This window comes from Leptinotarsa decemlineata, unplaced genomic scaffold (assembly GCF_025532065.1).
Source record: "Leptinotarsa decemlineata unplaced genomic scaffold, Ldec_3_MD MMD2_tig00000505_RagTag_RagTag, whole genome shotgun sequence".
In the NCBI taxonomy this organism is placed as follows: domain Eukaryota; kingdom Metazoa; phylum Arthropoda; class Insecta; order Coleoptera; family Chrysomelidae; genus Leptinotarsa; species Leptinotarsa decemlineata.
Genome location: NW_027412549.1, coordinates 19,847,446 through 19,863,591, shown reverse-complemented (window position 1 = coordinate 19,863,591; position 16,146 = coordinate 19,847,446). Strand labels below are relative to the sequence as shown.

Below are 16,146 nucleotides of genomic sequence, written 5' to 3'. Positions count from 1 at the left end.
CAAAAATTCAACTATATAATTATGTGAAAAAACTTACCAGGAAAATTCACAAAAGGTTCGCCTCCATAAGATAGTTTATAAAAGTAAGTTGGTGTATACTTTGACGTAATATCAGCAAAACGAATTATACTTCTTGAAATAATGTCATCAGAGGAAAACTAAAAAAACAGGGAACTGAGAAAAGCTGTTAACTTTAGAGAGAATGAAAATGGTTCAAAAAACTTCCGAAATAAAGTTGTTGATTCATTGTTCTTCTTAGCGATGCAACATGAGCAATCTTTTATGACAAATTGATAAAGGCTTTCCCAGCGGCGAAGATTTTCAGTGTTACGATCTTTGTTCGGGTTTGGCGGATGTCGTGGTTAGGAACTGTATCCTAAGGTTTCGCCAGCTATCTAGCTTCTTCAGAAGTCTATTCATCATGGTGGTTCACCGATGACTCGTGATTTCTAGTTCGTAGGCTGTATTTATGTTGACACAGGTAGCACGCCTTTTCAATTGGTACATTGTTATTGGCCGAAGTGTTATTACCTGTTACATTGTGTTGCACTGCTGCCACCGCTACTGGCGATTTTTCGATTTCGGCAGTAGCGAAACACCCGATCATGAATACCACAGTCGGCTTGTACGGGAAGCCATAGAAATCCAAAAACATACAGAAAACTACAACAAAAAAGAGGAAGCGATAACGGCTTAACACTTCGGCCATTCGGCTAAAGATGGTAAGATGGCAGCAGTGCAACAAATTGTAACAGGTAATAACACTTCGGTCAATAACAACCTGTGTCAACATAAATACAGCTCACGAACTAGAAATCACGAGTCATCGGTGAACCTCCAGGATGAATAGTTCTCTGAAGAAGCCTGCCACTCATGCTGTCGAAACGTTCCAAACGCTGTCGTACAGTTCCAAACAACGACGGCCTTCAAACCCGAACGAAGATCGTAACACTGATTCTTTTATGAGGTTGAAGAATGAAGTTTGATTCTTGATTGTCAGAAACTTTTCGGCTGAGCTTGAATGCTGAAGCTGAGATGAAAGGATCATATTGCATATTCATTAATGTCATGTGAGAACTAACTGTTGATGCAGTCTTCAATTCAATATTCTGCTGAATTTTACTTACAGTCAGCAGTGATCCTGGATTTTCTATGAATGAAGTGTTTCCTGTATAAAATTTCCATAACTTGTCTCCCAAAAGACTCCTGTTTTTAGAGTCTAAATTAAACTTTTTGTTCACCAACAGACTTCTATTATTATCGAACATTCGAGCAGATGTTTCAGTTACTGTAGTATCTGAAAAACGTTCAAAATTGCAATTCATGATAGATAACTTAAAAAAATATTATAGAACTGACTGATAATTGATGAGAATCCATTATGAAGTATTCGAAAAAACACTTCAATATGAGATTTTCACCTGATATTTAGAAAACCGGTAATATGTAACAGACACAGCAGAAGGTACAGCAGTTGTATGGTACGATTCAGTATTGTGATGCCCGAAGATGCTATTGTATGGCGAAACACGTGTCGCGGTTTTGTAAATTGTCAAGTAGAAATCTTACATCAAAGTGTTTTTGAATACATAGATAACTTGAAATATTGATCGATTCATGAAAAAAATAGTTGAAAACTATTTATCTACTTCAAACTGTACTCCAAAGGGACTTCTTCATGAAATATTATTATTCACTGATTTTATGTTTGTATGTTTTTTTGTTTGTTTTTTGATACAGTTACATATACACAAAGTTATTATAAAAATCCCTACAATTATTAAACTATAACCCTGGCATTTTTTCCTTTGGTGAAGTTATCCTTGATAGGCAAAAAAATATTTTCTATTTTTTTTATTGACAATTGAAAATTATAATTTTATAAAAAATAAATTACAATTTTTTTTTCTAATTTTTTATTTTTTCAATGTCTCATGGCTAAAAAATAATGAATAATATTTTTTTTACAGCAATTGTTAATGAATTTATTATAAACAAATACATTGTTTATAGGCAATTCGAAAAAAAATTTTTCCATTATGTTAATTTAAAAAATCATGATTTTTAGAAAAAATATGGTTTCTTAAAAACATTTCTTCGTTGCTAAAAAATGCATTTGTTAATTAACAATCGTTTTTTGCAACTAAATATCAAAATTAAGAAACCGTTTTTTTTTAAATCATAAATTCTATTGTTCTTTAAGGTTTTGAAAAACTTTTTTTTATTCTTTTTTTAATTGTTTATAAAAAAAATTGTTATAAACAATTTTTTTTCAATACTTTATTCCATAATAAAAGTAACTATGTGTTTTTTTAATTTATTCTATTTTTTATAAAACTTTTAATATTGCGATACCTTGATACTTGTCTTTTTCATTCGCTTCTTCGCTTTTATAATTATAATAACTTTCTAACTATTGCAGTTAATGCTCCAAGTCTTTTCTGTTCATTATGAATTTATTAACAATTTAGGCCTTTTACTAAAATTGTAGTTCTATTATTTATTTAATTATTGATCGTTATTTATTAAAAAAAGAAAAATTTTTGAGTCTTTTCAACATAAACTTCGTGTCATGTAACAATAAATCATAAGGATTTCATTACTTGCACTTTTAGTAGTTGTTGGATCATTAACATCCATTTATTGTCATATTTGTATGGAGTTTGAGAAAATTAAAGAAGCAATCAGTCATTCTGTTAATTTAATTTTAATAAGTTAACTCATCAACACCAGTGTCGTGTTTCTCGATTGTAAGTATGATTGCGAAATCAAAGACTGCGATCAACTTAGCAACTTCACCTCCAACAACAATAGCAACACATTAACACTCATTTATGACGTATTACCAAGTTCAGTTTTGGATTGGTAATTATAATTTGAATCCGGAAGATTGGGGTTGGATCAAATCTGAAACAATGTTCCTGCCGATAAAAACAACGGAAAAATTGGCGCCTGACGACTTACTTAAGCTGGTTAATTGTGCCTGCATAAAAGAGTGTAATAATCGATGTGGATGTAAAAAAGCTGGGCTTCCTTGCTCATCTTTATGCAAAAATTGTAAAGGTGAAACATGTTCTAACAGTACAAGGTCATCACTTGATGATGACAATGATGATACTGATATCATGATCGGTCGAGTAAATGCTATCGATAGTAATCCCGATGGAAATGAAGACGACCTTAATGATTATCAAGATTTTCCATTAGGAGTTCAAGAATACTGTGAACCGATACTTGAAGAAGTCGAAGAGGAGGAGGTTCAACGAAAATCACGACAAGAAAATACAGAAGAAACCACAAATCATGAGCCACCGCCACTAAAACGATCTAAAAGTTTACAAAAAAATAATAAAAATTATAAAAAAACTTCCAACTGTAATAAACATGATTTAATGAATTTTAAAAATAACTTTCAGTATGTTTTTGATTTAGTAAATTCCCTGAAAACTTGAAATATTTCTTTTTTTAATAAATAACCATCAATAATTGAGTAAATAATAGGACTACAACTTTGATAAAGGGCCTAAATTGTTGATAAATTCATAATGAACAAAAAAGACTTGAGGCATATTTGTCATAACTGCAATAGTTTAAAAGTTATTATAATTATAAAAGCGAAGGAGCTAATGAAAAAGACAAGTATCAAGGTATCACAATATTGAAAGTTTTATAAAAAATAGTGTAAACTAAAAAAAACACATAGTTACTTTTATTATAGAACAAAGTATTGAAAAAATAAATAAAAAAAATTGTTTATAACAATTTTTTTAAATAAAGTAAAGTAAGTAAAAAAAGAATTGAAAAAAAGTTTTTTCAAAACCTTAAAGAACAATAGAATTTATGATTAAAAAAAAACGGTTCCTTAATTTTAATATTTAATTGCAAAAAACGATTGTTAATTAACAACCGCATTTTTTAGCGACAAAGAAATTTTTTTAAGAAACCATTTTTTTCTAAAAATCATGGTTTTTTTCAATTAACATAATGCAAAAAAAAATTCGAATTACTTATAAACAATGTATTTGTTTATGATAAATTTATTAACAATAGCTGTAAAAATTTAAAAAAATATACATTATCAATTAGTTTGTAGCCATGAGACATTGAAACAATAAAAAATAAAAATAAATAAAATTATAATTTTCAATTGTTAATAAAAAAAATAAAATAACAATTTTTTCATTTTGGCAACGGTAATCTATTTTTTTGCCTATTAAGGATAATTTCACCAAAGGAAAAAATGCCAAGGTTTTAGTTTAATAATTATAGGGATTTTTATATTAACTTCCAATTCAGAAAAAGTTATTAATTAACAAATTTATAATTAACGTTAAAATTGGGATGAAAATTTTTTGACTGCGGATTATTGTTTATTGATGTATCCCAACATTACATGAATTTTTTCATTCCTCAATATTCACATTTAATATATTTAAATATTTTTTTCTGTTTTATGTCAGAATGACGAAAGGCGCGCGGAAGCCAGACCACCCGCTTTTGGCTCTATTTTCAGGGCTCTGTGAAAATTATAAATAATCGAGATAAGTTCCGGGAGTCGGGACTTTTTTCATGCAAATTCATTGATCTTTTCAAATCTTTTTTCAAATTTCAAAAATTTTGAAAATTTTCCGAGATATTAAGAAAAAACTAAAGCCCCATATTTTTTTTCACTTAATTGTTTATAACTTTTGTAATTTTTATCGGCGCGTTTTTGGACCTTTCCTTAAGCTTTCTAGGCAAAAATACGAATCGAATAACACCTTGGTCGTAATTTTTGGACAGGGCTGAAAAATGTCACCAAAAAGAGCTAAATCGAGTACATGTGAACCAGACTAATAAAGGTATTTCAAGGCATACAGTGATACAGAAGCCAAACAGTTTAGAAATTTGTATATGCCTTCAGATTCATTTTTACAAAGTATCATTCATCTAGAGACAGAAATTCCTTATCATTTTTATAATGTATGTGCCACTGATTTCATAGGCAACCAGCTCAAAATAATCTGTCTGTTTGAAATCTGTTTTTTCGCTAATCAGCTGTCGCCCCCATACGAACAACAACTCTCAGAAGTTGAGAAACTTGTGCGAGCCAAGGACTAAAAATGTCTTACCTTTTAACGTGTGATTCGTAACACGGTTTTGCAGAATTATACCAGCTTCAACCAGATATATTCTCTCGCGAATAATATCTGGTCGAGGCGGGAATCGAACTCACGGCCTTCCGATCGTAAGTCGGGCGCACTACCACCGCGGCCAATTCCACAATGTTTTCAAAAATCAACATTTGTCACCCTTGTGATAATTTTCCTCAGGATTACTTGTTTTCTCTTTTCACAAGGGTAAGAATTTATTATACTTTGAAATTTGACAATAGAAATTTGAAAATAAATGTTAAAAAAATCAAAAACTCAACATTCTCAAAAACCTTTAGAATAGAATAGCATAATCTTACTCTACAAAATATATATTTATTTCACCACCTTGTCTAATTGTTTATAAATTCCTAAACAGTTCACAATCACATGAGATATTTATTGTTGAGCTGTTATTTTTGATCGAACCTCGTGCAGAGGTGAACGATAGATCTTATCCTATACCCTTCTGCCCCGCCATACGCCAGCAAAAAATAAAATCTCGACCCGATCATCAAAGACGTCGACCAAGAGTGAATTTACTTGTGTTTACTCCTATACTGTGGTTGAGGTAATGTACGATTGAACAAAAATTGAAAAGGTTGAAGAATGAGGTGAATGATAAAACGTAAATGTACATACTTAATGGATAGAATGTGATTCCCTCCTCATCATTGAAGCCTACCAAAGTGGGTACTCGAGTGAATTTTCCATCTCGAAATGCATCATGCATAGGCACTGTCAGGAAAGTGTCATCTAAACTGGGGTCCTCAATAATTGGTACAAAAACAGAATCTTTAACTACACCTGTATTGCTCTCTTGATTTGGAACCTATAAAAATGTTGAGAAATATTATCAAAGAATGGCAAAGCTTTGAAAATATGGAATCGATCTGACAAAATGTCTTGAAACAATTTGAAGTTAGTTTTCATTTGAAGAAAATGGCTCATCCGTCAACTACCATATAGACGGTAATAAACAGTTAAATTATCTAAAAGAACAATTCGTTCAGGTCAGTCTCAAACTACCTACGCTGTAGGTAAATGGACTGACACCTATCAGAAAACAACTACTTCAATGGCTTATACCACGACGGGCGTTGAATAATATCCAACAGGTGTCAGTGCAGTATTCTTCACTGTAGTTATTCCTGCATATGCTGTTGGCGATTCAACTGCCAAAATTGATTTTCAATTATTGGAACACACTTTCAGACCGATTTCGGGCTGTTTGTTTACTCGTCAGTGTCTATCATCAACATGAAGTCGATAATTTTCCGTAATTGAAAATTGAATTCCTTCCAGAGTATCATTCCTCGAACTAGGCAGAAGCGGACGATAAACAACAGGTTTGTCATCGCCCCATCTGCCTGTGAACGGGGTAACCAACAGCATATGCAGAAAGAACTTCAGTGAAGAATCCTACACTGACACCTGTCGGATATTATCCAACGCCTTTCGTGGTATTAGCCAGGGTAGGTAGGTAATTTGAAACTGGCCGGAACGAATTGTTCTTTTGGATAATTTGCTTTACATCCAGTCTCCAAGTATGCCCACTCAATTTATGAAGTGATAAATATTCAATACCATTTCACCTTTATCAATCTGACAAAAAAGGAAACTTTCAATAATTTTCGAACAAATGAGTGAAATGCAACGAGGAATGACCTCCAGCATCATTTGCAAGAAAGCTTGATAACTCATTTACGCTGATAAAGTGATGAAGGAAATAATTCTACCATTCATCTTTTTCTATAACCAAAAATGAGTTCTTCAGGGAGATATCATTTTTTCGTCATAGATAATGAATTCATCATTCTTCTTCAGGCTTCAGGTTGAAGCGTAAAGATGAGAGGCAGCATCGATTCAAAGCAAAATTCTCACAAGGTTTTGATGAATTAAAATAATGACAACATCTACAACAGCAAGCAACAAAATTCAATCGATTTCATATGAATCATACCATATCACTTTCGAAAGGGGTAAATTTTTAGGTTTAGGCCTTCAGCTTCTTCATCTTTATACAAAAAAATATATATTTGTAGTCAAATCGGTGTCAACGCTGTATGTGTGTACGCGTATTTCATCGCGCAGTGCAAAGCTCTCATATGTACGTAGCCTTAGTCTACCGAATTCTAGTTTGAGCAGGTGAATGAATCAATGAAGAATATATTATAACTATTCTATGAATATAATAAGCACAGGCGAGTTTTTCACAAGAATTTGACCGTTCATAAGATATTGGGAATATTTGAATTCACTGCCATTTTCTCCGCAAAGTGGTGTTTCAAACCTCAATTCTTGAATTGAAGTATATTGAATTCATGATTGATACCAGAGTCGTGTGTTTGACAAGTCTGACAAACTCAAAACTTTCATTAGACTTCATTCACATGAGTATTTCATTAACCAAAAAATTTATAGTAAAGTATATCTTATTTATTTATTTATTTGCAGCTCTGGCAACTCAACAGAACAAAAGTTCCAATTATAGAGTCGCACATAAATTAGAAGATTCATAGTTACGTGCAAACAGTTAAGCTAGATCAAACTAAAGATAATCATTTACAAATAGAAATAAAAATACATGTACCCTACTTAGTGCATAGTATGTTTCTACAAGAAAATTTCACTTTTGAAAGGGGTAAGTGAAATAGATCAACAGAGAAAAAAGTGGAATTGTAAATTTGTTGCATACGTGATATTAGAGCGTTTGAGAAATAATTACTACTTGCTGGAGACAACTTGAATCAATCACAATTGCGCATGTAATAAACATTTGCCTTGAACGATATCTTTGCCAAACAATATTCTGAATCAATTTTATTGTTCAACAATTTACTAAGAAAAATGACGTAGGCAATTTTCCGTCTGGTTTCTAGTTTTACATATTTTTAGGCTAGAAGTATATAGAGGAAAACTTTGATTCAACCTGAATTTGAAGTTTAGGAAGCGTATGAAACTCTTTCGTACCTGTTCTATTATATTTATATATTTTTGATAAAAATATATAAATTGTTCCATAATCAAGGTGGCTTCGAACAATGGAATTATATAAGAGTATACAGGTTTCGGGTTTTTTTGAATCTTTACAGTTTCTGTCTAAAAACCAAGATTTCTCAGTGCTTTTTCAACTACATAGTCAATGTGGTTATCAAAAAACAATTTTTGATCAAGAATAATGCCTAGATCCCTTATTTGCTGAACTTTTTCAGAGGTGAACCGTCTATCTCGTAAATGTAATCAAGATTCTGCTTTTTTCAAGAAAATGTTATAAAAGAGCATTTATTAGGATTGAGATGTAACTTATTGGAATGACAGTGATCAAATAAACGATCGATATCTGGTTGGAGAAGTACTTGTTGTAGTTTCTGCTCTATCGGAGAATACTTTTTCGAATCATCGGCGTATAATAGATAACGACTATGATAAAAGCACGAGCCAGTGTCATTAATGAAAATTGAAAACATCAGCGGTCACAGGTCTGATCCCTGTGGGACACCGGAAGTTCCTCGAGAAATTTCAGACATATCATCATGAAGTTTCACAATCTGACACCTATCACGTAGGTAGGATGAAATCCACCTCAGCAGACAGCCGTGCACACCAAAATTCGTCCACTTGATGAGCAAGGTACTGTGGTGGACCTTATCAAAAGCCTTAGAAATATCTGAGTACACGGTATCCACCTGAACGTTGTCCTCCATATAATCCAACGTTCCTTGTACTAACGGCAGGAGCCCAGTCACACAGGAGCGCTGACGATAAAACCCGTGTTGAAAATTCGTTAGGCGAATTTTTTGCCATGAAAAAAGTTTGTTATTATTTCCTCGAATAGTTTTCCAAATACATATAAAAGCGATATCCCTCTATAATTTGCAATCACACTCTGGTTCCCACTTTTATATACTGGATCCATATAGGCTAATTTACAATTTTTAGAAAATATTCCAGTTTTCAGTGAGTGATTGAAGATTATGTATAATGGCTCGATTAGTGACTCTACACAAGACACAGAAGACTTTATAAAAAAGGAAGGATATTGTTGGGGCCACAGCTTTTTGATATGTCAAGTTTTTGAATTTGTTTTTTTGTTTTTGTACCTTGGAAGCTGTCTGACTTGTCAATCTCCCATCTTCTCATGACACTCATTCCATCAGTCTCGTTTCCTGTACTAGTTTGTACAGGTTCCGTGTTGGATGTTCGTCATATTCTTCTGGATGTAATTTCGTACGTCCATATATTACCTGCCTCCTGTGATTCAGTGCCTCACATTCACATAAGATGTGTAGAGCTGTTTCTATCCCTTCTATTAGTCCATGTCCTTTATATGGTTTCATACCAATGATTTTGGTACCCCCAGAGCTGGTTCAGGATCTATATATGAAGTTGATGATCCGCGTTTAGCGCATTCATCAGCTTTATCATTACCTGTGATTCCTGAATGCTCTGGCACCCAGTACAAAGTTGATTTGTTTCTGTTTGCAAGTTCATTCAGTTCTTCATGGCATTCCCAGACCAGTTTTGATGTCACCTTCGGGTTTGTCAGAGCCCCTAGTGCGCTCTTGCTGTCTGTAAAAATATTGATCCGCTCATTTCTTTGAGGTCTCAATTTATTAGCCCTGCACACTGCAATACACTGCAATACACTGAATACACTTCCGCCTAAAAGACGGATGTGTATAGTATATCCGCTCCGTATATACCAACTCCCGTTCCATGTTTGGTCTTCGTGTTTTCGGGATGACTAATGGTCTTCCACTCTTCACGGCTTATGATTTTGGCCGTGAAGTTTGTGTTAAAGGTGTACTTCGGTGTCATGTGGTCCGTGCATATATTCAATATGTGCATTATCACAAAGTGTAAAAGAGGTAGATTCAGAAGTGTCTGCAATACAGCTGTTGAGGTAGTTCTCATTGCTCTCGTCATTCCCAAACATGCAAGTCTTTGCACCTTGGCTAGTTTGTTAATGGCGATCGCCTGCTTCATCTTTGGCCATCAGACCAGAGATGCGTATGTTATCAGGGGTCAACCACCATCGTGTATAGCTAATATACCATGTCTGGTTTTAGCCCCCACGTTCTTTCATAGGTGCGCCTGGCGAGCATCAGTGCTATCTCCGCTTTCCTCTTTATCCTGTCCAAGTGTTGGTTCCAGGACAGTTTGTAATCTAAAATTACCCCCAGATATTGAACCTTCCCCGACACTTGTATTTCTTCACCTCGAAGTTTTATAGGTCTGAGAACCTCCGTTTTAGTCCTCTTGGTGAATGCTACTATGGTCGATTTGGATGAGCTTATGTTAAACCCTACTATGGATGAGCTTATGTTGAGCCCTTCTTCTTCAGTCTATCTTATTTTAATATTCAGGGACTGCTGCATGCATCCCTTCACTATAGTATTTTATTTACCCTGGACTAAGATGACTAATTCGTCTGCATAGCCCAGTTCTCTATACCCATTGTGGTCCAGGAGACATAATAGCTCATCCATTACAAGGTTCCATAACAGAGGGGATAGAATCCCCCTCTGAGGACAGCCCCTTGCTACACGTGCCACGACTGTTTCCTCATAATGGTTGTATATACAAATCTTCCCCTAAGCATGCCGTCTATCCACCTACAGCTTGCCTTGTCGATCCCTCTTCTCTTCGACGCCTGGATGATTGATTGATGATTTAATCTTGTGATGTTATCCAGATTGGTGCTGAAGAGGTAATAAACCAAGTGCCTTATTTTGAAACCACAATATCCTTAAATATTTGAAAGGCTACAACTATTGCTACGAAAGCCAGGCATTGCTTTTCTCCAAAAAGATAAATGACTCGGAACTGGATATAACAATGCAAGGACAGACAATTCCGCTTTGTGCTACGATAACTTTGTTGGGGGTTAATATGTCTTGGCACATTCATATTGCTGGAGTTACAAAGGCTGCTCCTCAAAAGCTTGAAACACTGTTCCGAACTAGAAAACTGTATAAACTACAGCAACTTTTGATGCTTTATAAAGCTCAGATCAGACATTCTTTGGAGTATTGTTCACATGTATGGAGCTCCGCCCCTGAGCATACCCTGAAGCCGCTGGGTTCCATTCAGAGAAGAGCCATCCACCTGATTGGAAACACAAACATCATTTGCAACCTTGATAGTGTAGAACATTGAAGAAAGGTTGGAAATGTGTCTCTCTTTTATAGATACTTTCACGGGAGGTAATCAAATGACTTGGCACATTTGATTTCACCAAGAGCAGTACTCATCAGAAATACGCGATGGACTATGGCTTCTCATCATTTTAAGGTTCAACTCAGTACACCTCAAACTTCACTCATTCCTTAAATAAGGAAGAATAAAAGGACAACACAATGAGATCATTTTTATACTGAGCCCATCACATCCGATGGAATTTTTTTTAATCAAAGATATTGTTTGTAATATGCACATATCATCCACAGATGTAAGCCGGTAGTTGGAATCGATTAAGGTATGGTTATTATATTCATCAAATAAAACATTTGATGGTGGGGTTATTGAAATAGATTTTACAAAAAAGTCATTGAGGCGGTTGGCGTCGTTCAAGTGAGTTGGCAAATCAGGTTTTTTGAAGTAATTATATTGTTATTTTTCAGTATCGACCAACATTGTTTAGGGTTGCAATCATCAAGTTTGGTTGATAAATAGGATTTTTTCTCTCTAATGATAGCTTGTATTGTGAAATTACGTAGCCTATTATAGTATACTCGGTGCTCGTCAGTTGGTGATTTTTTGTATTTAAGTGAAGCCTTATCTCGCAATTTCATTAAATTTTTAATAGGATCGGTTAGCCACGGTGCCGGAGGCACCGGAGGATCTTCGATAGATCCCCGCATTTTTTTTATAAAAATGTAGGGGAAGAAAGCTAAAATCTACATAGTAATGTTTTTCATCACTTTGTACATGATAAGCAAAACTGACAAAAAATTGTCACAACAATTTGAATAATAATTTCATATCAAAACAGTCAACAAAGTGTCACAACAAGAAAAATCATTTCGAATAATCATTTCTTATCTTCTGCCAAACAGGCTCTTTCAAATAAGAAAAATTATGAACAGACCTTTTGTGAAGCCGCCATTATGTCAGCGGCTGAAGCCTTCTGCAATACTGATAAAAGCTTAGTAGAATTCATATAACCGATGGAGTTATCCAAAATGTTTCCCAGAGTAAAAGCATATTCCCTTGGCGTTGCTTGGTAACCCCATGAATTGATTGTACCACTTTGTAAAATGGCGCTGCTAAATAGACCTAGAAGTAATTGGAGTGAAATCAGATGGTAAAATTTATGAAACTTAGCATAACATTACGTCAACCAAATGTATACAGTAGTACATTATCAAATGGAAACAAATCATTACTTTTTATAAAAATCCCTAAACATTGACATTTTCGATGTCACTTTTTCCATTGTTAGTTTAAAGATTGTAATTCTCTCAAATTCGATACACTTTTTTTTGATGACGGTGTTCATCACAACATTTTACAAACCAGCACGATCACCTGATATCATGCTATTAAACCAAGCTCACTCGGAAAGAGAATTGATTTTTTGTGCAGGTCGTCACAACACAAAATTTGAATGAGGTTCTTTGTTCGTATGTTATTAGTTTGGACTTCCATTATCTAATATGAAATCCCTGAAAGAATCAATAAAATTAAAAATAATAGCTGAAAATAACAAATGAGCAAATAAAAATCCTGAAATGAAATAAAATTCGAGCGACAATTGAAAATTGAGTAATAAAGAAAGAAATAAAAATTGGAAGATTTCAAGCCAAGTTACTTCAGGACGTTTCGATTGTCAGTATCCACAATCGTCTTCGAGTGGTGACTAATTTCTCCGAGAGATGACTATTTATAGGTCATTCAAGTACTTTCACCTATCCCCTCTTCCCTCTCACCGCTTCACTGGTTTAGCGGGAGCTGACCGTTTGGAGGGAGTTGGCTGTATTTCGCTCGGTTATGGTTTGTTGCGTGTTCCTACGCTAGCTTGGCTGTATGCGATGTTGGACAACATATATGCGGCTTTTTTGAATTTCCTCCTAAACCAGTGTTCCTCCCTGTGAATGCTTGGGAACACTTGGTGTTATGTGTGTGTTTCTTGTGCTCGGCAATGAGGACCTTCAATAGCCTCTTAGTTTAACCGATATAAGATTTTCCGCACTCGCAGGATATCCGGTAAATGCAATTCTTGGAATCGCAATCCGCCTTTAGTGGCCTAATTTTCATGAGGCTGCTACGGATAGTATTTCCGGATCTGAAGCAGGTTCTCATGTTGTACTTGGACCCAATTCGTCTTATCCTTTCCGACAATCCTCTGATGTAGGGAAGTGCAAGCACTGGTTGTGACGGCTTCTTTTTCTTGCGAGGCCCCTACTGGCTATTCCATTGAAGATCATTTTTGATGATGACTAGTTTCTTCTCGAGACCTTCGTTCGTATCACAGAGCCCAAGCAGTTAATAGAGTATTGATGATTCCTCTTTCAGTCATATGGAAACCCATAATCAAGAGAAAAACGGTCAACTCCCGCCAAACGGTCAACTCCCGCCAAACGGTCAACTCCCGCTAAACTGGCGAAGCGTGGAGAAGGAAAAGGGGATAGATGAAAGCACTCGAATGACTTATAAATAGTCAATCATCATCCGAAGATAATTATGGATACTAATAATCGAAACGTCGTGAAGTAACTTGGCATGAAATTTTTCAATTTTTATTTTTTATGGTTCAATTTTCAATTGTTGCTGGTATTTTATTTTATTGTAATTTTATTTCAAGATTTTTCGCCCAATAAAATTGTTATTTTAGTTATTCTTCTCAATTGTATAAATTCTTTCTGTGATTTCAAATCATTTTATATCATTTTAGACAATGGAAGTCCGAACTGATGAAATTCACCATGAAACATTGTCAACCACCTTCAAACATTCTTTGTTAATTTTTGTAAATTATCAAAAATTAAACGGGATTACCAACTGAGTTCCCAAAACGCTGTAGCAAATTTCGTTAATGAAATTTCATTGTCAAAAAACAATTTTCAGAATTGTAGTTTAGGTAATAAAACACATTTTGCACTCTGCACCATATGATGAAATCTGATCAAATTTCATCCAAAAATAATTTTCTAATGTCTTTATTAGTAGCCTCCACTTTCCATTCAAAAACAAAGAAGTTGTAATTCTCTCCTTGAGGGTCTTAAATTCAGAGATAAGGGATTGAACTTATGAAATTTGCTAATCAAAAATTCATACAATAGTAAATTTCATATACATAATGGATGTCATTCATTCAGCTACTTCAAAATGTATGAGGTGGAATAGTGGGAACTTTGCAAGCGGAGGATTGACGAGGTCTCACATTTCAACGTGAGATTCCTAGCACGGGTAGGACGATTGGAAGTGAAAATCGCTCGTTCCGCCTCACGGCTTGAACCACCGTTTCACACCGCCGTTGATTAAGTGATTGGAGCAAACCATATATGCAAACACAACCGGCTATTGTCCCATCTGGTTAAGTTTTTCGACACCCTTCAATGCTTTCTATCACAAATATGGAATCGGCTCGTAATTTGAACAATATTAACACAACAATTTCTCTGGATGAATCAAATACTTCAGAAAACAGTATCAAAGAAGCTCTTCTTCAAAAAGGGGCATGACGTCACCAGATATACCAATGCGGGACCGGTTGAGAATAGCCATCAGTTTCAGTCGTTTCCGTAGTATGAATGTTCAATCATTTGTTTGTATTCATATGGTGGATAAAAAAGTACAAAAAATATTGTAAAGTTAATGGATGTCCTTATTCAATTTAAAATGCACTGAACTGTTATAAAAAAGATAGAGTCATCAACATCATGCAAACAGCCTAGCAAAAATAGTAGTGTTGACTGAACTGGTTTTGGAACGAGGTTCATTTTAATGGTTTCTTTCAAACATTTCAAAAATGCCTTTCAAATAAATGATGAAATAAACGTATTTATACATATCACTGAACAGGGTGGACACAACTGAATATTCCAAAACAATCAAGTATATGGCTTTTTCTGAATTTCTGAATAATTCAATTTCAGAAACTATTCTAGTCATTCGATTTGCTAAATACCTTATTCTTATTGTACTCAAAAGTATTCAATATAAAAAGTCAGCATGTGGTATATTACTTGTGTCTGCTTTAATGAAAGTTTCCTGTACCCAAAAAATCTTCGTACAAACGTATATTATGACAGTTAGTGGTGCAGATTCTGTAACGACAATCGCACATATCTCGTGACAATGGTTTTAGAGAAATGCACCAGTTTCAAAGTCACGTATCTTGATAACATTAAATTATATCGAATGAAAAGTGTTGTCATTGTATTCTGTATAATAATAATAATCTGACATTACGCCTAATTGACAAAGCTACAAATGTTCATCAGTCATCATAAACATAAGCATATATATATATATATATATATATATATATATATATATATATATATATATATATATATATATATATATATATATATATATAGTTATAGCTGCCTCCGTGGTGATTTTGATAGTTTTCTTGTGAACACGAGATCTATCAACTGAAACCACAAATGTGCGGTTGGCTCCTGTTGGTGGCTCCGTGCATTTGTATTTCTATCTTTTGGTAACCAAGTGTTGCCCATCCTTACACTTGGCTGCACCATACTGATGATGGGCCAAAAGCCCGAAACACGTGTCTATGGTTTGCCACTTTCATGAGTGCTATGTCCGATATTAACTTCTGTTTCTATATCAAGACACTCAATAACTTTCATATTTATATATATATATATATATATATATATATATATATATATATATATATATATATTATTTTTTTTTGATTTTCAAGGAATTATTTTCCAGCAGCTTGACTGCATTAACCTTTCTAGATTTCATATCATTTCTAGAAACCTGTGGATTCGTTTTCCGATGGCATTTCAGGTTAGCTTCCCAAATTTCTGCT

The 16,146-nt window shown here is 34.2% G+C and overlaps 1 protein-coding gene across 1 annotated transcript in view; it reads right to left on the bottom strand.

The window, feature by feature from the left end:
- The window catches only part of LOC111503313 (juvenile hormone esterase), a 62,469-nt gene that overhangs the window by 9,300 nt on the left and 37,023 nt on the right, over window positions 1-16,146 (bottom strand). Inside the window, exons 6-9 of the mRNA XM_074174243.1 lie at window positions 12,226-12,413; window positions 5,775-5,964; window positions 1,128-1,297; window positions 38-158 (exon numbers count right to left, since the gene is read on the bottom strand). Coding sequence (XP_074030344.1) covers window positions 38-158; window positions 1,128-1,297; window positions 5,775-5,964; window positions 12,226-12,413 — 669 coding nt within the window. The remainder of the gene's footprint in view (window positions 1-37; window positions 159-1,127; window positions 1,298-5,774; window positions 5,965-12,225; window positions 12,414-16,146) is intronic.